Source organism: Hylobates moloch, unplaced genomic scaffold, assembly GCF_009828535.3.
Source record: "Hylobates moloch isolate HMO894 unplaced genomic scaffold, HMol_V3 SCAFFOLD_18, whole genome shotgun sequence".
Classification (NCBI taxonomy): domain Eukaryota; kingdom Metazoa; phylum Chordata; class Mammalia; order Primates; family Hylobatidae; genus Hylobates; species Hylobates moloch.
In genome coordinates this window covers 15,111,518-15,133,204 of record NW_026652293.1, presented here as the reverse complement: position 1 = coordinate 15,133,204, position 21,687 = coordinate 15,111,518, and the positions used below count along the sequence as shown (strand labels likewise).

General features: G+C 33.5%; 1 protein-coding gene across 6 annotated transcripts in view; it reads left to right on the top strand.

Annotated features, from left to right (window-relative positions):
• PTPRC (protein tyrosine phosphatase receptor type C) overlaps positions 1–21,687 on the top strand; it is a 120,030-nt gene that overhangs the window by 79,487 nt on the left and 18,856 nt on the right. For all 6 annotated transcript variants that reach the window (XM_032136286.2, XM_032136278.2, XM_032136279.2 and 3 more), the window contains 10 exons: positions 579–787; positions 4,919–4,979; positions 10,802–10,910; positions 11,595–11,629; positions 14,080–14,189; positions 14,749–14,839; positions 14,930–15,006; positions 16,648–16,684; positions 16,781–16,878; positions 17,578–17,703. In XM_032136286.2, the coding sequence (XP_031992177.1) occupies positions 579–787; positions 4,919–4,979; positions 10,802–10,910; positions 11,595–11,629; positions 14,080–14,189; positions 14,749–14,839; positions 14,930–15,006; positions 16,648–16,684; positions 16,781–16,878; positions 17,578–17,703 (953 nt within the window). The remainder of the gene's footprint in view (positions 1–578; positions 788–4,918; positions 4,980–10,801; positions 10,911–11,594; positions 11,630–14,079; positions 14,190–14,748; positions 14,840–14,929; positions 15,007–16,647; positions 16,685–16,780; positions 16,879–17,577; positions 17,704–21,687) is intronic.

The window sequence follows — 21,687 nt, the reverse complement described above, 5'->3', positions numbered from 1 at the left end:
GAAGAAATATTGTGCTATTTGGGGCTGAATGTAAGACACTTTTAACGTCATTTAGGTTTTGGTTTGAAAAGTGCAGGTCCTGGAGCTCTATGCTTTTGTTGTTTTCCTGAGTTTCTATATCACAGAAAAAGAAGACAATGTGTTTCTGTTCCTGAAGAACCCATCTAGGTATTTACCAGGATAACATTAGCACTCCAGGAAAGGAGGGTCTGGATTGTGTAATAGGCCTTGGAGGTTTCCCAGTCAACAACACTTTTCCTCTCCTCTCCCCAAACTCCCCCTCTTCCCCACTCCCCTCCCCTTTTCTCTATTCTCTAATTCTACACACTCTCCTTCAGGGATTGCAATAACTCTCGTGGCTTCATGTACAACCTATATGCTAATACTTACTGAATAAATGAGTGATTTATTTTTCAGGGTTTTGATATTGTTTTTTAATTTATGTACTATCATAACTTCCTCATTTATAACCCCCAAGCTAACACTTAAAATACTTTATACTGTATCCAAATATTGTCAAGTAATTTACATATGCATCTATTAAATTATTAATAACAAATATTTCTTCATTTTGATAGCTCCAAGCCAGGTCCAGAACATGACTGTCTCCAGGACATCAGAAAATAGTATGAGTGTCAAGTGTAGGGCTCCCAGGGACCTTAATGGCCCCAATGGACATTACCGTTTGGAAGTTGAAGCTGGAAATACTCTAGTTAGAAATGAGTCACGTGAGAACTGCGATTTCTATGTAAAAGATCTTCAGTATTTAACAGACTACAGTTTTAAGGTAAAAGTATGCTCTCTACATTACTATAGTACCAACATACATTATAATGATTGATTCATAGTATTTAAATAACTTTAAGACCACTGCTCACATGAGATTGAGAAGCTCTGATATGTAATGGAATCACACTTAAAAAGTCTCAAATATTTGACTCTAAAATTTTTATTCCTATAGCTAAAGTCAGTGGTTTAAAGCAAATGTTTCATTGGAATATTTTAGAACTTCAATATGACTTAATTGTAGCTAAATTAATGCTTCTGTGTTAAGAAGCACAACACTTTATGCACAACAGATTATTACTTAACCAAATATACCTTTTCTTTACTTTGGCTTTTTATCTTTATTAATGTGGAATTTTTCAATTGCAAAATTTCACAGGTACCTTGAGGTTAGAAAATATTTGAAATAAACACTAGAAAATACTAGTGAGCATACAGAATTTAAAACACTCATTATCTCACTGTCTACTGATCATATTTTGTACATAGAATTTCATAATATATTATTCACATTTATATATATTTAACACATGTATTATCAACATTCTTAGTACACAGTTTTCAAAATACAGTTTTAAAACAGTATTTTTAATATATCACTATATCATGCGCACCTTTCTATGTTAAATATTTAACTACTATGTAGTTTTTAATGCCTGTATAATATTCTATGTATGGCTTTATCACATTCTATTAACTATAACTACGTTGGTCTGTAATATAAACAACATTCCGATAACACACTTAAAGCAAAATTTTTGAATGTCTTTAATAATTTATGTTTCATAAACTCCTAAAAATGCATTTATTGGGTTAAAATGTATTTTGAGGTTTTTTGAATATGTAACTTTTTTTCTATAAAATTTACCAAATTGCTCTTGTGTATCAGTGTATGAAATGACTGCTTCTTGAGAGGCTTAGCAACACTGAATATGCCTTTCTTTTTCTTTATTTGGTGGCTGAAATATGGTATTGATATCTTTATTTTAATGAAGTTTCTTTACTTATTGTTCTTTGTGTTATTCTTTACCTCTTTTATACAGTTTTCTCTGGAGAAATGCCTTGAATATTAATGATATTAAACTCTTTGTCACATGCGTAAAAATGTTATCAGTTTGTAATTTGCCTTTTAGTTTTCTTCACAGCACTTTGTCTTACATAATTCCCCTTTTTATTTTTAAACAAATGTATCTGTCACTATTATACCTGTTAAATAGAAATTTCCATAGTTAACTTTTTAATATGATGTTGACAAACGGCTTCATATTCTTTTTTTGTTTTGTTTTGTTTGTTTGTTTTGTTGGGTTTTTTTTGTTTTGAGTCAGAGTCTTGCTCTGTTGCCCAGGCTGGAGTGTGGTGGCGTGATCTCGGCTCACTGCAAACTCTGCCTCCCAGGTTCAAGTGATTCTCCTGCCTTAGCCTCCCGAGTAGCTGGAATTAAAGGCACCTGCCACCACACCTGGCAAATTTTTGTATTTTTAGTAGGGATGGGTTTTCACCATGTTGGCCAGGCTGGTCTGGAACTCCTGACCTCAAGTAATCCGCCTGGCTCGGCCTCCCAAATTGTTGGGATTACAGGCGTGAGCTACCATGCCCAGCCCATGTTCTTTATCACTTAAAGGAATGTTTTTATATTTATAAACTTTTTGATTTTGTTTTTGAACTGGAAATGTAGGTTGGATTTTATCTATTTTTAGGGCATTATGATAGATGATGCCATAGTTGTGATGCCCTGGTGTGATTAGTTTATATGATGCAAAACCATTGTCACATTCTAAGAGAAAAATCCCTGCTCTGTCATTGTGTGTTACTCTCTCAGTATTACTGAAATCAACAGCCTATTGTTGTCTTTATTAGTAGATATTCAAAAAGGAGATCATTCAGTGAGTAGAGATGGTGCTGGCATAGGTGTTTGATGACATCATTCTTATTAAATTTGGTATAAAGGTTACACTGATCTGATACAACACACTGCTTATATGTTCCTGTTTTTCTATATCATGTAACTTTTTAAAAAATTTTTACTATTATTTTTTGAGAAACAGTCTTGCTTTGTCACCCAGGCTGGAGTGAAGTGGCGTGATCTCGGCTCAGTGCAACCTCCGCCTCCCAGGATCAAGCAATTCTCCTGCCTCAGCCTCCCAAGAAGCTGGGATTACAGGCATGCACCACCATGCCTGGCTAATTTTTGTATTTTTAGTAGAGACAGGTTCACCATGTTGGCCAGGCTGGCCTAGAACTCCAGATCTCAAGTGATCTGCCCACCTTACCTCCCAAAGTGCTGGGATTACAGGTGTAAGCCACTGTGCCAGGCCTATCTTATATAACTTTAAATAGTATAGGAGTGATTTGTTCCTGAAAAATTTGTCTTCATTCCTTTCATGCAGAGAAATTCTTTAAGACTCATTTATATCTTCTTTCAATAGGATTAGTCTTTTCAGATATTTTACTCTTTTTGAGTGAGTGTGCCATATATATTTTTTCAAGGAATAGTCAACGTAAAAGAAATATTTTGTTATTGTCACATCATTGCATATTATACTTTATTTCCCACTACTTCTCCAGTGCCCTTTAAGCTCCAGGTGCACTGGTTTCTCTATAATTTCTCAGAGGCACCTAGGTGTTACTCTTTTTAGCCACCTCCTTCCATGCTCTTCCCACTTCCTAGAATTAGCCTCTCTCACTCTTCGAATCTTATAAGTTACTCTGGAAAAATATAGGTGTACATCATATTAAAATACAACCTTAACATTCAAAGTAGGAGATAATTATTCAGTTTTGAATTCTCTTCCCTCAATCTTCAAAAGATGGTTTTTGTTTTCTTTATTATACTTGCCATACCTTCTTTTTGTGCTTATTTCTGTCTCCATTATCATGTTTTGCGTTCACCCCTTCACTCCTTCATGAGAGAGCAGTCATTTCAGCTTTTTCACTATTGTGATCTCTGGTTAATAAATTAATGAAGTTGATTTATTACTATTACTTTTCTTTTCCGTAGATTTATTTTGATGCTCTTCAGGTGGCTTTCGGATTAAAAGTGTTTTCTTCCTTGTAATTTTTTTTCATTTTTATAAACCAAAAGAAAAAAAGGCTATAGATTGTACTTTGATAAAATTTTGACTGTAACCCATGTCTACATCGTTTTTCACTAATTTCTGAAGGCCTTCACATGAAATGTGATCAATGATTCTTAAAGTAAAACATTTTGATTATTGATGATTTCTGATGGGTCTGTAGTTATAATTTGGAAGAGTTTTTAATATATCCATTATTTAAGAGAGTTTTTCTACATTTCTGGTGCTTTAATTTCTTATTGCTACTAATTATTAGCTTATAAAAGTTAATTGGCTTTTACAATTTCTGCCTTTTAGGATTTGTAGAATAATTTTTACAGCTCTATGAGTGATATTTATGAATATTCTGTGAATATTGGGTAAATTATATATTCTCCATAGGATAAAAGCTTATTTGTCAGATTTATTATATTTATTATTATTCTCTTTTAATGATATTATTCAAATATATTTTAGTTAAATTTTTTTGGTCAAAGATTCTTACTGCTCTTTTGCTCCTTTCATTTTCCCTGTATATGTAAATTGTTTTCACTTTATTTGTATTACATTTTATGAGACACAGGTGTTTATGCATTATACCTGTATAGTAAATTTTACTATATCTCCATTTGCCCTTAAAAAAATGTATGTGCAGTTTATGCATAATTCTAGTAAACAGCTTATGGTTGAATTTCCTTTTTTAATTAAATATTAGCCTATTAATAGGGAATTTTAACTTTATGAATATTTTGATGTATCGGATTTTATTTCTTCATCCAGTTTCATTGTTTTAAATAATTATTTAATAATTGTTTAATAACTATTAATATTATTATTGCTAAGTGAGATATCTTTTTGTCTTTTCAAATATATTTGACAACATACCAACATAACCTTGAAGTTTAAAGCAAATTAGCATACTTTTAATGTAAATAAAGATAATATAAATGTTTGATGAAACATTTATCATGTATGAAAGATAATATAAATGTTTGAAAGATAATATAAATGTTTTAAATTATGATATATAAATTCACACTAGAAAACTAATTATTTTATTTTTTGTTACTGAAATTCAGGCCTATTATCACAATGGAGACTATTCTGGAGAACCAGTTATTTTATATAAATCAACATCTTGTAAGTTATCACTGGGATATTTATTATATATATTAAGATATATATTAATGCTTATAAAGCTATATTATTTTACACTTATAATCACATTTGATTGTTAAATGCTTAAATTATATCTTTTCCATAAATATAATATTTTTAATTGTCAGTAAAACCATATATATAGGTAAATATATTTAAATACAGTATCTTAAATTCAAGTTAAGAGATTCAATTATTAAAGGCTTGTTGAATTCATAAGAGGATTTATATACCCAAACTATTAAATTATGTTTATGTTTATGAAATAGCATGTTAGTAACAGTTTTTGTACTATTTTAGATTATCTATTTTATTCTGTCTCTTAAGCATATGCTTAGCAGAAGTGGGCCTTGGATACAAGTCTGTCTTGATTTACCTAATGGAAGCTAAGATAAGCACTCCCTAATAACAATATAGTTATATAAATGTTTATCACTGATATTTAAAATATTTTCATCAAAGTAAAGGTGTACATGAAAAATTACTTAGAATTAAATTTCTTTATAATAATGAAAATAACAGCTGCATGTTACATTCCCCACCCACGATTCTGTTTGCCAGGCAACCACTTTTAACCATTTCTATTTTGGGGTCTCCTTATAGTTTCCTTCATATATATATATATATATGTATAAACAATATTGTATACTGCTCTTTCTAGAGTTACTGACATTACCAGTTGATCTGGGCCTATGGAGGAAGGAGACCTAGTACTCTATTTTGCGCTTTCTCTACCAGTTAACATTGTAAATAGAATTATTTAAGCCTGTATGTACTTCGTTGTCAGCAACTTCTAGGTCTTTTCTATCTTTGCCACTTCTAGTTCTTCCTCTCTTACATATACACATATGCATGTGCACAATCACTGATAGGAATGCAAAGTCAAAAGAGAAAATATAAAAACAGCGTATTTTCCAAACTGCTTTACTAAGCCCTCTGCAAAGTTTTAGTTCTTTCTGCTCAGATTTATGAAATAAAATCTCCTTGAGTTAAATGTCAAAAAAATCCAGCAAGATAGCTTTGATTTGATTTCCACATTACCTTTTTCTTTTATAATATCTTTATAATAAAAATGACTTCATTGACTCTTTCCTATTAAATTGTAAATAATTTACAGCAATCATAGACTCAGCTGAACATTCACACTCAATTTCACTTGGAAAGACACAGAACAGAAAGCACAGCATGCTAGCAAGGGAGCCTGGCAGCGGGAATCCTTGCAGCAGTGCACACAGCAATCCAGCTACTTTTCTTATGGCACTCTCAAAGACAACTGAGATATGAGAGAATGAGACCACATGTGTAGGTGTAGGAGCTGCATTCCAAAAGGAATCAGTATCTCTTATACTAGTTCCATGGGCATGGCTTCCAGACATGCCAACAGGGGTGTGCACAGTTATGAGTGGGCACTGCACTCAGGGAAACCCAAAGCTAGTACTTCCCATGAGGACAATAGAGTTCATATATAGCACTCCCTGTTCAGGTGTAGTTTAGCAATCAAGGGTCATTTTGCCATTAACAATGTTGTCTGGTAACCAGTTAATATTCCACTTTTATCAGGTTTCCAGGTCAATGGAGCCAAAAAATTAGCCCTCATCCCTTTTCCACAAAGGAGACAACATTGTATTCACTCTCTGCTCAAAATATCATCCTAAGAGATAAATAATATAGTTTCTTTTAAAATGGTGATATCTATTCCAGGAAAGGACTTGGGCTGTGAATTGCTAGGGTACAGCTACTGGGGATGTGTTGTTGGGTTTCCCCGGCATAACATTCCACCACCTGTATTTTGACATCATTGTCAATTGAACTGGGGACCCTTTCTTCTTGCTCTGATCTGGACTCTCACATGCCATCTTGAAATATTGCCCCATCAGTTTTCTGGCTTAGATTTGCTGTATCACACATAGTTATTTTTTTTTCCTTCTGATTTCACTGATATACGTTCTCTAGTGTAAGAAAAAAAATTCTAACTCTCCCATACAAAAAAATATTTTTATTCTACTGTGGCACTTGTTCAGTATATCGACTAGGTATAAAATTCTAAATTAAAAATTTTAGAATTTAAAAATTATTTATGTCTTATTTTCCTGAATCCAATTATACATTCTAATTCCATCCTGATTCTCTCTCTCTCTCTGGTTTTTTTTTTTTTTTTTTTTTTTCGGTCTGTTCCCAAGTTTTCCTCCCCCGGAAATATTAGGTTTGTCTCTTTATTCTTGGTCTTACCTGATTTTTTTGTTTGTTTGTTTTGTTTTGTTTTTGTTTTTGTTTTTAGAGGGAGTTTCGCTCTTGTTGCCCAGGCTGGACTGCAGCAGCATAATCTCGGCTCACTGCAACCTCTGCCTCCTGGGTTCAAGTCATTCTCCTGCTTCAGCTTCCCGAGTAGCTGGGATTACAGGCATGCACCACCACACCTGGCTAATTTTTGTATTTTTAGTAGAGAAGGGATTTCACCATGTTGGTCAGGCTAGTCTTGAACTCTTGATCTCAAATGATCCGCCTGCCTTGGCCTCCCAAATTGCTGGGATTATAGGTGTGATCCACCGCGCCTGGCCCTGAATCTTTTTCATTCATTTTTTCTGGATGCTATTGACCGTTGTAACCTGAAGATTTATATATCTGAGAATTCTTTGCTCCACTTTCTTCCCATAGTCTTTTGTTGAGTCTATTAGTCATAAAACTCATAAGTTGACTTATTATTTTGGCATTCCCCTTCAGTGTTGATGGTTTCCTTAAGAGCTTGGTTCTTATTGATAGTCTAGTCATAGTCACAGTGAGACAACAGGAAAGGTTGATTAGATGTTCTGTGGTCCTTAGAAGATCTTGGTGACTGAGGAGATTTCCTATGATATTGCTGATTTATTTTTTTCTGATATCATTCATTATCACCAAAAACTAATTAATCTCCAGAAATTAATCTCCAGAATTATTCTACTCCTTGTCATATGGTAAAGTGTGAAAAAGTGGTTCTTCTCACAGTAGGACAGGAAGATAGGTGTCCAACTATTGCATATGTGGACAATTACATTGTCCTCCTAATTTTAGTCCTGCGCCTCATCCCTTCCCTGTACTGAGCCTGACTTTATTCTGAGTCTCTCACTGCTTTCACTTAATTTTCCTTCTGTCTTCTCCTCCCTGGTAGTATTTTTTCAAGAAGATATTTTTTGTTATTGTTGTTGTTGTTATTGTTTTTGTAAATAGACATTTGACTTCTGTGTTCTGACCCATGATTCACATTTACTGCATATGTCACTTTCAAACCTGAGACTCGGGCATTCTGAGTAAATGGAATCTATTCCTTTGATTTAGGCTGTGGCCTCCTTTCTTTTGTTTTCTACCTTCCACAACTTGTTGAAATTGCTTTACTTCTAATTTCCCTTCTCTCATTTTCTCTGTCATTATAAATCTATGGCATTTTCAGTTTTTTAATATTAGCAGAGTTCCTGGAAAGAAGGGGGAAACACATGTGTGCTTAGATTGCAAGCTTTATCCGAAGACTTGGCTATTTTATTATTAAGTTTGTTGAGAAAAGTCTGATGCTGCTTAATATTTTTGTAGAACTTAATCTAATTATTATGGGTTGGAATGCTAACTTATAGTCATTTGCAGTTTCTTGCAAAATCTCGCTTCAGAGTATTCTAGAAGTTAGATGTTGCCTCTGATGAGGTTTTTATTCACAATATCTGGAAACAATCATGCTGATTGATATATGCATACTAGTAATCACTGGTATGGATTGACAATTTCAGTGAAAGGAATTTCAGATAGCGATAAGACAAGGAACAGTTTGGGTCATTTTAGGAGTCTATTGCAATAAGAACTTCTTCCCTAAAAATGTTCACTGCAATCCACCTATATATTCACATTCATCTATCCCATCCATCTTTATATATGCCTGCAGTATAAATACCCCTTTAAAGGAGATAAAATTATTTCTATTTTATATATGAGGAAACTCAAGTTTGGATAATTTAATCTATTTGCCCTATGAGTCAAAGAAATGACAGAGCCTGAATTCAAGCTCAGGTCTTACAGTCTGTATCTGAAATGATTTTCAATATTTCTATTTGTATGAGTTTCCAGTGACAGAAATTTTGATCATGAGATGAACTGTTTCTGGCAGCTGTTTGCTTGATAGAGTCATTTCCGTCTTTCCAGTTGTAGAAAAACTGTCTCATGCTCAAGGCCTCCACTCACCATACAGAAAATACATCCCCTCTACTTCCTTATCACCCTACTTATTTTTTTCAGAGTATATGAAAAAATACATAATTATTTCATTTGTTCACTTACCTTTCTTTTTTCTTTTCTTCTTCTTCTTTTCCTTTTCTTTTTTTTCGTTTTTTCTTTTTTTTTTTTCTTGACAGAGTCTTGCTCTGTCATCCAGGTTGGAGTGCAGTGGTGCAATCTTGGGTCACTGCAACCTCTGCCTCCTCGGTTCAAGTGATTCTCATGCCTTAGCCTCCCAAGTAGTTGGCATTACAGACACACACCATGCCTGGCTAATTTTTTGTATATTTAGTAGAGATGAGGTTTCACCATGTTGGCCAGGCTGCTGTCAAACTCCTGGCCTCAAGTGATCCACCTGCCTCGGCCTCCCAAAGTGCTGGGGTTACAGGGGTAAGCCACAGCACCTGTCTGTTTAGTTACCTTTCTAGTGTCTATTTCCCCCAAAGAGAATGCAAATTTCCTGAAAACTAATATTATTTCTGTAGCATTTCCACGGACTGTCTTCCTTTTTATCTTCACAGCCCTTATTATCTTCTAACCTACTTGACCATTTACTTATTTCTTCTGTTTATTATTAGTTATCTGTTTTTCTTCATTAGAGAGTCAATTCCATGAGGACAGGACCCTTGTTTTTCTTTCTGTAGATATCCTAAGTACCTAGAGCTGAGTTTGGCAGATGACCAAAAGCCAAAAATATTTTTTTGTGAGTAGTGAAGAATTAGTACTTACTACATCCTAGCCACCGTGCTACGTGTCTACTGTGAATCAACACCTTTAGCTGCATTTTAGGATTTGGGGAAAGGAGGGACAAAGATAATAAGGAATCTGGCCAAGTTCCCAACTAAGAAGTGGTAGAGCTAGGATTGGAAGCTAAGCAGTCGGGCTCTGGAGCTGAGGCTCTAAGTCACCGCATTATTTTGCTGCATTTTCACTACATAAGAAAAGGTGAATATACTGGAGATATTTCCAACACACCCTCTCTTCTACAGGAAGAGAGGAAAGGGCAGGATTTCACATTAAACTTAGTGAATATTTAAGTCAGGCTAAGTCTTATCCTAACTATAGAATGAAACCATTTTTGTCTCTTGGTGAATTGATTTTACACCTCAATGGACAGGTAAGAGGGTTTATCTTCGTGAAGTAGAAGTCTTCTCATCCCCTTAAGAGGTTACCCGCTTCTGCATATAAAGTTAAACTATATGAGTTTGTCTCCAAAAATTATAATAACTGGATTACCTCCTTGATCCCTTCAAAATGAAGTGTCTGATAAAAAAGAGAATTAAATTTAAATGTGTCTTATAAAAGAACATTATTTAATCAAAAGAAAGATAATTGTTCTTCTATTCTTACTCTTCTTAAATATAAAATGTTTTCATTGGTTCTGAACAATATAGCCAAAATCACAGAATTAGAAATTTATTGTATTTGACCTTATTCTAAAATGTTTATTTTTTAAAACCTCACAATAAATTTAAAAATATTAAAATATAAATACTTTGGAGGTGATTATTCAATCGGTCTAGCAAGTTATTTGACAATCATTCTCTGAATGTATTATTTTTCATTTCTAGATAATTCTAAGGCACTGATAGCATTTCTGGCATTTCTGATTATCGTGACATCAATAGCTCTGCTTGTTGTTCTCTATAAAATCTATGATCTACATAAGAAAAGGTCCTGGTAAGAGTTATTATACATTTTTAAATAATAATGGTAGTAGTAATGGTGCAAATGCATATCCATATGGCAGTGATGGAACCAGTTAAATGAAATACGTGAACTAGAGAGAAGACAGCATACAGCCCACTTCATGACACAACTTTTAATCAAAAACTTTTAGTATGGTTTTATTGGTTTGAATTAAACATTAATATTATTTTCTAAATTTACTAATAATGTTGTGGACTTGTTTAATAATAACCAGTGAAAAGAATGTGTGTTTTTTAGTACAAAGTGGGTCAGAGAGATCTAGGAGTGACAAAAGCAAAAGAAAGGAGGGAGATGTCTGGGGAAGTTAATGTGTTTCTTTGGACAGAAACAACCACATCTTATGAAAAACAGAAGATTTAAAATAAAATCATGTAGCTACTTATGTGAGTTTAGCAGACAAGTCTTGGTTGTTTTTTTCCTCCCTCACCCTCCTCTCTCCTCTCTGACTCTGCTTTCTCCCATCCTTCTGTCTTCCCTCTGCTCAGGGCTCTTCCTGCCTTCCCTGCTTTCCTCTTCTCCTTTCCTCTCTTCCCCTTTTCTTATCCCTGACTTCCTTCCTTTCTTCCTTCAATATATTCATTAAATATAAGTTAAATGCCAACTGAATTCCGTGCTTCTTGAGAATATAGAAACTTATTTTTCCTATTTTCACAGCAATTTAGATGAACAACAGGAGCTTGTGGAAAGGGGTAAGTATGCATCTTTTTTGCTGATGAATCCTTCCCCTGCATTTGAATCCATTCATTTTATTTTATTTATTTATTTATATTTATTTTAAGACAGAGTCTCATTCTGTCACCCAGGCTGAAGTGCGGTGGTGCAATCTCTGCTTACTGTAGCCTCTGCCTCCCAGATCAAGCAATTCTCATGGGCCTCAGCTTTCCAAGTATCTGGGATTACAGACTCACACCACCAGGCCCGGCTAATTTTTGTATTTTTTAGTAGAGAAGGGATATCACCATGTTGCCCAAGCTGGTCTCGAACTCCTAGCCTCAAGTAATCCACCCACCTTGGCCTCCCAAAGTGCTGGGATTACAGGCGTGAACCTCTGCGCCCGGCCCCATTCATTTTAAATAAGAATTGGGCATTTTTAACTTCTCTTGGACTTCTGTTGATACAGTGATAAAACTTAAATTCCTTCACTCAGCACCTGTGAAGTTCCCAGTGTACGCCAAGCATTGTGCCAGGTACTGAGAGTACTACAGTGACAGGCACAGACTCTGCCCTTAAAGGGTTTAGAATCTAATAGAGGAAAGCAGATATATCAACAAATACAACAGTAATTTGATACATGCCCTAGTAGTTGAATGTGTATGGTTCTATAGATACATAGAAGATAGAAAACCGTGTGCGAGGGCAGAAATCTGGTCTGTTAAGATTGTGGGGAACAAATGGACCAACAAATGAGGGAGTGGTGGAGGGAAGAGTGGATGGAAGTCACAGAGATGAGGAGATGGGATGTCTCCTCAAGTCCTCGCCAGGGTGGAATGGTGGCTGTTCCCACTAAAGAAACATTTATGGATTGGACAAAGAACGGCAATTTGACTTAGGAGAAGAAAACAAATTTGTTTATCTTTTTTTTTCAACATTTATATTATTTAATTTTTAAAAAATATGATTTCTGATCCAATAAAAGGGGACAAAGTTACAGAAATTGAACCTTTGTTTACAATAAAGAAATTTACTTGCTTTCTCATGCTTAAGACAGGAATAATTTCAGAACTCTTTTGTCTGTGTTAATCTGTGTTGGAAGTGTTTCCCTCTAATAGCAGGTACCAAGTCTCTATGCAGAAACTTTAGGGCTGAATCTTTGGAGCTCCTTAAAAGGCTTTATTTTTCTTTGCAGAATGTAACACTATCTGATCCCTTATTACATATTTATTCATTTGGTTGTTGACTATCCTCCCCTAGCTAGAATGTAAGCTTTGTGAAAGCGTGGAGGTTTTTTTTCTTATTCACTGCTTTATGCCCAGTACCAAAGTGAGTACCTAGGATTTGATAAATATTAGTGAATAAATAACACTGACATAGGGTATCCTGAGGATTCATTTTGATAGGCTGAGGGAGGAATGAAGAGTACAATCAGTAATAAACACCTGAGCAGAAAAGGAAAATCCATCTCAAGGAGTTAAGGTGGACTTGGAAAGTGTCAATGAAATATTTTATCTCAAAATTGATACTGATTGCACCTTGGAACGCAGTAGAATTTACTCACTCAGACCCCAAGAAACCCTGAATGTGGCCCTCAGTTCAGAATCAATGAATACCAGGCATTCCCAACAACCTAAAGAAACAATTGCACATACCCAGTTTGAGAGCTGTGCTTGTATAGAAAGTTTCCATGGGCAATAAGATAAATGGGTCAGCCTCATGGATACCTTCTTTCTTATCTGATAAATTGGTACAATTAATATGATTACTGAAAGAAATACTATCAGCAGTACATGGAAGAGTAGGAAAAACATAATTTTACATACGTGACAGCTTAAATTCTCTTACCTTTCTAAAGCTGTTGGTTTTCAAGTTCCATATGCAATTATAGCTTCTTATGGTTAGTATACTTTTTACTCTTTAGTAAGTTATTTCACAAACATAGTATATAATGTGTTTCATATACTTGAAGCATAACAAATTAATATAACTTGTTTCACCATTTAGTGTAAGCAGATGATCAACTTAAGCTAAGTCATGAGTATAAGGGTATTAATTATATTGTCTTATTTCATTTGCATGTTTACAGTATTTCACAAGTTGAAAATGAAAACAATACAAAGAAAAATAATATTGTATCATAAATAAATAAGTATAGTAATTGCTATAAAATGCATATAATCGAAAAAATGTGAATGTCCTTATAATGGTGATGTTTGGTCTGGGATCCCTTCTCTTAAGCATAGAAAATGGGGAAGAACATTCTAGTAGAGGGAACAATATAAAGCCCAGAAGAGATCTGAAGTACAAGATTGAAAAGTCATTGATTTATAGGTAAATGTTTGTGTGTGAGTGAGATTTCTCAGGTGAAATGTGTACAAGGAGGAAAGAAGCTAAAGGATTGAGTACACGGTGTAAATTTAATGAAATGTGTATGCCCACCTGAAAGACACATATAACTATTAGTGAATCTTTAATATGTTTCCAGATGATGAAAAACAACTGATGAATGTGGAGCCAATCCATGCAGATATTTTGTTGGAAACTTATAAGAGGAAGATTGCTGATGAAGGAAGACTTTTTCTGGCTGAATTTCAGGTGTGTGTTGCTTTTGTTATGTGATGAGAAATTCGACATCAAGACAATTCCACTTTAAATGTATTTATATTGCCATTTGCCTTTATAATTTATCCCACTCGATATTGCAACATAAGCAAAGTAGATATTATTAGCAGATATCTATGAACCAGGAGAGAGACTCATAGAGGTTGATGGGATTATAGTGTGGAGCTAGTAAATATTTTAATGTAATGCTTTATTGTATTATGAAGTTGTGTCACAAAATGTATTCGGCTGATTTTGTAGTTATACTCATCCAAGTATCTGTTTTTAAATGAATTTGATAGTGACACAACAACTAATCCTAAATTTGTCTCCACTCAAGAATTTGTTCTGAAAGTTATCAATCATTAATTTGTAAGAAAAAGTTTTTTTAACATAATTCCTGATCTTAATTTCGATTACTCTAAGCAAATTTTTTTATCAATATGAAGAAAATATTTTACAGGATATCTCATTTACTCAAAACAATCATTGGTAAGGGAAAAATTATTTTTCCTGAATCTGCTGTGATCCAAGAAATCATTGTTTCTTTCAGAGCATCCCACGAGTGTTCAGCAAGTTTCCTATAAAGGAAGCTCGAAAGTCCTTTAACCAGAATAAAAACCGTTATGTTGACATTCTTCCTTGTGAGTATTTATTGAGTGTTGAATTCCCATATATTTAGGCTACTTGATTATTCACTATTTCACTTGTTTATTTTTATTTTCCTTAAACAGATGATTATAACCGTGTTGAACTCTCTGAGATAAATGGAGATGCAGGGTCAAACTACATAAATGCCAGCTATATTGATGTGAGTAAAAATTTGCATTTTTCTTATACCTGTATATTTCATTCAGCTCCTTGTTTGTTTTGGTAAAATTTTAGAAATATTGTTAAAAATATTTTGAAATGAGCCCATATGTCACTGATATAAACAAAAAATTATCAATATTTGCAAGGATAGTTGTTTATTATGTGACTATTGGTATTAGGTATAACATAGAATTTTCCTCTACAAACAAAATTATATTAAGAATTAATTTAATACACTCTGGTGCCTATTTTGTGCTAGATATTAGACTAAATAATCTATGCATGTATTTCTCACAAGAAGCCCACATTTGCCTCAGCCATGTGCTGTATAGGTGAGGACTGGGAGGCTCAGTTTAGTTAATTACCTTGTCCTTGTTCACACAATTGGTAAATATTTCAGTTGAAATTCAACCAGAGTCTGACTCCAAAATGTTATGCTTTAATTTCGTCACACTAAATTTCAGCATACGTTCCTCATCAACATGATCATCTATCCATTGGATTTATGCAGAAATGTAAATATCTATACATGGTTAATTTATTTAAAATATTTTAAAATTTAATTTAATTTATTATACAAATGTTAAATAATGCATTACACAAGTTAAATAATTTTAAACAGTATAAAAATATATACAGGCTGAAAAAATTCTTTTTTTCTCCCTGAATCTGCCATTTTCCCAGTGTCCTCACCTACCAGAAGTAACTATATTTTCTATTCAAATATATATGGTAATTATGGTATCAGGTTACTTATGTTTCCCCAATGGAACTTGGAGCTCCCAGAAAGCATGTGTCTTCTGCTTTTAGATAGGTGATTGACATATTGTAGCTATTCAATAAATACTTATTAAATAAATGAATGTATGTGCAATACTGTGTCATGAGATAGAAGTTTCAGAAAGTTACTTAAATTAATGTTGAATTCTTGTGACACATGTTTCAAATTTAATCCAATGGCCAAGGTCATCTCTTTCTGAAGAGCTCCTTTCGTTGCTGAGGTGAATTTAGGAGTCTGAGATAATTCTGGAAGAAGCCAGTATAATATTTTATCTGCCTCTGTACTCCTTTATCTTGGTAACAGGAGCAGAGAAAGAGGACACTGTAGGTAATGAAATGAAAGTTATTATATCTCTTATCTGAAATGGCAAAGAAGTCTAGGGAATCATCATATTTCAGCAGAAGTTGAGGTGAAAATGCACATAAAATCTGAGAATGATTTGTTGAAAGAAATTGAGTAAAAATCCCAAAAGTAACTACATGGCTGGTGAGCAGGTTTAAATAGTGGTAGATGATCCTATAAGAGTTGGCAGGATATAAAATGTTGAACTGTCTAGTGCACTCTTGTAAATTACCACAGCATCCCAGATGAAGATGAAACCTAGTGTTAAAATTGTTTGAAGTTTGCAGCAAAGATACATGAAAGTCATGAATATTCTTTGCAAATGCTAACATGTTTAGCACAGTTAAATGCCTGACCACCAATTAATAAGATCCCCTTAATACTTTGAAACTGCCCAGAGAAATTCGCAATCACAAAATGATGGATCTAAAGCAATTCCTCTAACTCACAATTTTTCGTGTTAATGAGTAATTGAATGTTCAGCAAATGACATATCTTTGCATGTGTTTTCCATAGGGTTTCAAAGAACCCAGGAAATACATTGCTGCACAAGGTAATTTCTTTGATAATCCAATATTCTTTTTGAAAAATTTTTTATAGCACTTTTAAGAAAATTTTTCTTAGCGGCTTTTATTTGTTTACCTCCTAGGTCCCAGGGATGAAACTGTTGATGATTTCTGGAGGATGATTTGGGAACAGAAAGCCACAGTTATTGTCATGGTCACTCGATGTGAAGAAGGAAACAGGGTAAGAACCAAGAAGATTCATAGTGTGGGTCTTGGGGTTAGGAAAACAAAGTGTTGAATGGCATTTTGAAAAGCCACATATATCTGTCTGATGACTAAAACAGAGAGTTCCCTATTTTAATCAGTGTTAACATTTAATTTAAAATTTTCATACATGTAGAAAACTGAAACTTTTAAAATACAAATATATGTCTGTATGCATAAAATTTCAATGCTTCTGATTAATTGCTAGACTCTTAACTTGATTCCTGTTCTTTGCAGTATTGTTATAAGTTCAGTAAATTTCACTGTTTTAGCTTCACAAGAACTTAATACTTGAAACAAAACTGACCTTGGGCAGATAGGTGGTGAGTCATGTAATGTGACTTTAGGAATAAAAGCTTCTCTGTCCACCTACCTAAAATTAACCACAAGCAATCATACCCTTTTTGCTGACAACTGATTATGTCCTCTCTTAACATGCATCTAAGCCTGGAAAGATCATCCTGCTAAAAAGTATGAAGGAAATTCTTCAGGACACATTAGTGGGAAATAGAATATATTTCAAGCATCACAGCTTAAGGTTTATATGTGCTTAAACTATACAACTGTGTTGAGAATTTCAAATGAGTATAGGTTTTGTTTTCACTCTTTAAAGAAAGTTTGATAAAAATTGGCTTAAATTAAAAATTGAAATACTTAATAATGTTTTAAAATATAGAACAAGTGTGCAGAATACTGGCCGTCAATGGAAGAGGGCACTCGGGCTTTTGGAGATGTTGTTGTAAAGATCAACCAGCACAAAAGATGTCCAGATTACATCATTCAGAAATTGAACATTGTAAATGTGAGTTTGCTTTTTACATAATTTTTGTTTTGATACTGTTTTATAAAAATATAATTATGGAATATTAAAAGTGAGAAATTAAAATATATCAGGAAAAATTATTTTTGATAACCTTTAGGATGAAAGCTGTGGTTAGATCAATGGCAAAAACCACTAAGGTCAAATTTAAGTCACTGGTCAAGACGTTTTTGTCCAACTCAAATCGAAAGAATTATACTGTATTAATTAATTATCTGTTTCAATTATTAAAAAAAGAGGGAAGGTCCATTAAATGTGTTGAATGCATAATCAAATTATTAAAAGAATAAGCAATTTGTCCTTATTGTCAGTGAGTTCCTACTTTTATGAAAAAAAATTATATTATTTCCATAAGAGAAATGACAGAATGAGAGAACACTGTAAGAAGTATAAAGTTCTAACTATGCAGCAGAGATAGAACGTTTACTTCAGAAAATAAGGAGGTCATTGTGGCCTTAGATAATAGTTAAAATGGAGGTCATCACGCATATTATATAATTCCATTTATATGAAAAATCCACAATAGGGAAGCCAATAAAGACAGAAAGTAGATCAGTGGTTGCCTGGAGCTGAGGAGGTCAAACAGAAATGGGGAGTGGCTGCAAATAAGAACAGGCTTTCATTTTGTGATGGCAAAAAGTTCTATAATTAGATATTGGTGATGATTGTACCCTTTAGTGAATGTGATATGAATAGCGAATTGTACATTTTAAACTGGTGAACTTTATGGTATGTAAAATGTATCTTTTATTTCCAACAAATGAATTTTATTTTTAATTTTTTGGGGTACGTGGTAGGTGTGTATATTTATGGGGTAAATGAGATGTTTTGATACAGGCATACAATGCATAACAATCACATCAGGGTAAATGGGGCATCCATCATCCCAAGCATTTATCTTTTCTTTGTGTTACAAAGAACCCAATTATACTCTTTTGGTTATTTTGAAATGTATAATAAATTATTGTTTAATAGTCACCCTGTTGTGTTATCAAATACTAGGTCTTATTCATTTTATCTAACTATATTTTTGTACACATTAACCATCACCATTTCCATCCCTGCCATACCCTTCCAATCCTTTGGTAACCATCATTCTACTCTGTATATCCAAGAGTTCAGTTATTTTAAATTTTAGCTCCCACAAATAAGTAACGACATATGAAGTTTGTATTTCTGTGTCTGGCTTATTTCACTTAACAATAGTCCCCCAGGTCCATCCATGTTGTTGCAGATGACTAGATCTTACCCCTTTTTATGGCTGAATAATACTTCATTGTATATATGTATTATATTTTCTTTATCCATTCATTTGTCAATTGATGCTTAGGTTGTTTCCAAAAGTTGACTACTATGCATAGTGCTCCAATAAACATGGGAGTGCAGATTATCTCTTCAATCTACAGTTTCCTTTCTTTGGGGTATATTCCTAGCAGTGGGATTGCTGGATCATATGGTAGTGCTATTTTTAGTTTTTTTGAGAAACCTCCAAACTGTTCTACACAGTTGTTGTACTAATTTACTTTCTTACCAACATTGTCTGAGGGTTTTCTTTCCTTCACATCCTTGCAAGCGTTCATTCTTGGCTATCTTTTATATATAAGTCATTATAACTGGAGCAAGGTGATAATGTAGTTTTGATTTGCATTTCTCTGATAGTAAATAATGTTGACCACCTTTTTATATATCTGCTTACCATTTATATGTCTTCTTTTGAGAAATGTCTATTCAGGTCTTTTGCCTATTTAAAAATCAGATTATTGGATTTTTTATTTTAAAGTTCTATAAGCTTCTTATGTATTCTGGATATTAATGCTTTGTCAGATGGATAGTTGGCAAATATTTTCCCTCATTCTGTGGCTTGTCTCTTCACTTTGTTGATTGTTTTCTTTGCTATACAGAAGCTTTCTTACTTGATGTAATTCTACTTGTTCACGTTTGCTATGGTTGCCTGTGCTTGTGGGGTATTATTCAATAAAACTTTGCACAAACCAATGTCCTGGAGAGTTTCCCCAACATTTTCTTTTAGTAGTTTCATAGATTAAGGTCTTAGATCTAAATCTAATCCATTTTTTATTTAATGTTTATATACAGCAAGAGATAGGGGTTTAGTTTCATTCTTCCACATATGAATATCCAGTTTTCACAGTACAATATACTGTGGAGACTGTCCTTTCCCCAATGCATATTCTGGGTGCCTTTGTCAAAAATGAGTTCACTGTAGACTTTTTTCATTGCTCTATGTATGTTTTTATGCCAGTACCATGCTGTTCTGGTTACTATAGCTCTGAAGTATAATTTCAAGTCAGGTATTGTGATTCCTCTAGTTTTGTTCTTTTCACTTAGGATGGCTTTGGCTATTCTGGGTCTTTTGTGATTTCATATAAATATTAGGATTATTTTTTCTATTTGTAAAGAACATTATTGGTATTTTGATAGAGATTGCATTGAATCTGTAGATAGTTTTGAGTAGTATGGACATTTTAACAATACTGAGTCTTTCAATTCACGAACATGGAATAGCTTTTCAATTTTTATGTCCTCTTCAATTTCTTGCATCAGTGTTTCATAGTTTTCATTGTAGAGATCTTTCACTTCTTTGGTTAAGTTTATTCCTAGGTATTTATGTTGTTTTTATCTATTGCAAATGAGATTACTTTCTTGATTTCTTTTTCAGATTGTTCAATGTTAGCATATAAAAACACTGTTTGTTTTAATGTTGATTTTATATCTCATGACCTTACTGAATTTGTTCATCAGTTCTAATAGTTTTTTGGTTGAGTATTTAGGTTTTTCCAAATATAAGATCATATAATGTGCAAACAAGTATAATTTGACTTCTTCCTTTCCAATTTGGATGCCTTGTGTTTCTTTCTCTTGTCTGATGGCTCTAGCTTGGACTTCCAGTTGAACAACAGTTGTGAAAGTGGGCATCCTTGTCTTTATCCAGATCTTAGAAGAAAGGCTTTCAGTTTTTTCTCATTTAGTGTGATGCTAGCTGTGGGTATGACATATATGACTTTTATTCTCTTGAGTTATATTCCTTTGTTACCCTGTTTTTTGGGTTTTTTTATTATGAAGAGATGTTGAATTTTATGAAATAATTTTTCAGCATCAATTGAAATGATCATATGTCTTTTGTCCTTCATTCTGTTGATATAATGTATCACAATAATTGATTTGCGTATGTTGAACCATCCTTGCATCCCTTGGATAAATGCCACTTGATCAGGATGAATGATCTTTTTAATGTGTTGTTGAATTCAGTTTGCTAGTATTTTGTTGAGGATTTTTGTATCAGTATTCATCATGGATATTGACCAGTAGTTTTCTTTTTTTGATGTGTCTTTGTCTGGTTTTGATATCAGAGTAATACTGGCCTTGTAGAAGTTGTTTGGAAGAATTCCCTTCTCTTCCATTTTTTGGAAGAATTTTGAGCAGAAGTGGTATTAGTTCTTCTTTAAATGTTTGGTAAAATACAGTAGTGAAGCCATTAGGTCCTGAGCTTTTCTTTGCTGGGAAACTTTTCATGACAACCTCCATCTCATTACTTGTTGTCTGTTCAGGTTTTGGGTACCAAAAATAATGGCAACAACAACTTTTCAAGACACGGAGAGCAAAATAACACATGAATTGAAACAAGAAAATGATAAAATCTGGAAGAATGAAGTTAAAATGTAGCATTTTCATTATATTACACTTTGCTTGTTAGTTTGTTTACACAATCTCTGTTGTCTTCAGTGTAAAATAATGCATTATAAGATATGATAACCCCAAATCCAAAAGCATACAGCAGATACATAAAAATAAAAAGCAATAAATTAAAACAGACCACCAGAGAAAATCACCTTCACTTAAAGGAAGACAGGAAGAAAAGAAAAAAGGAAGAGGAGGCCACAAAACAACCATAAAAGATACAACAAAATGGCAGGAGTAAGTCTTTATTTATCAATAATAACATTGAAT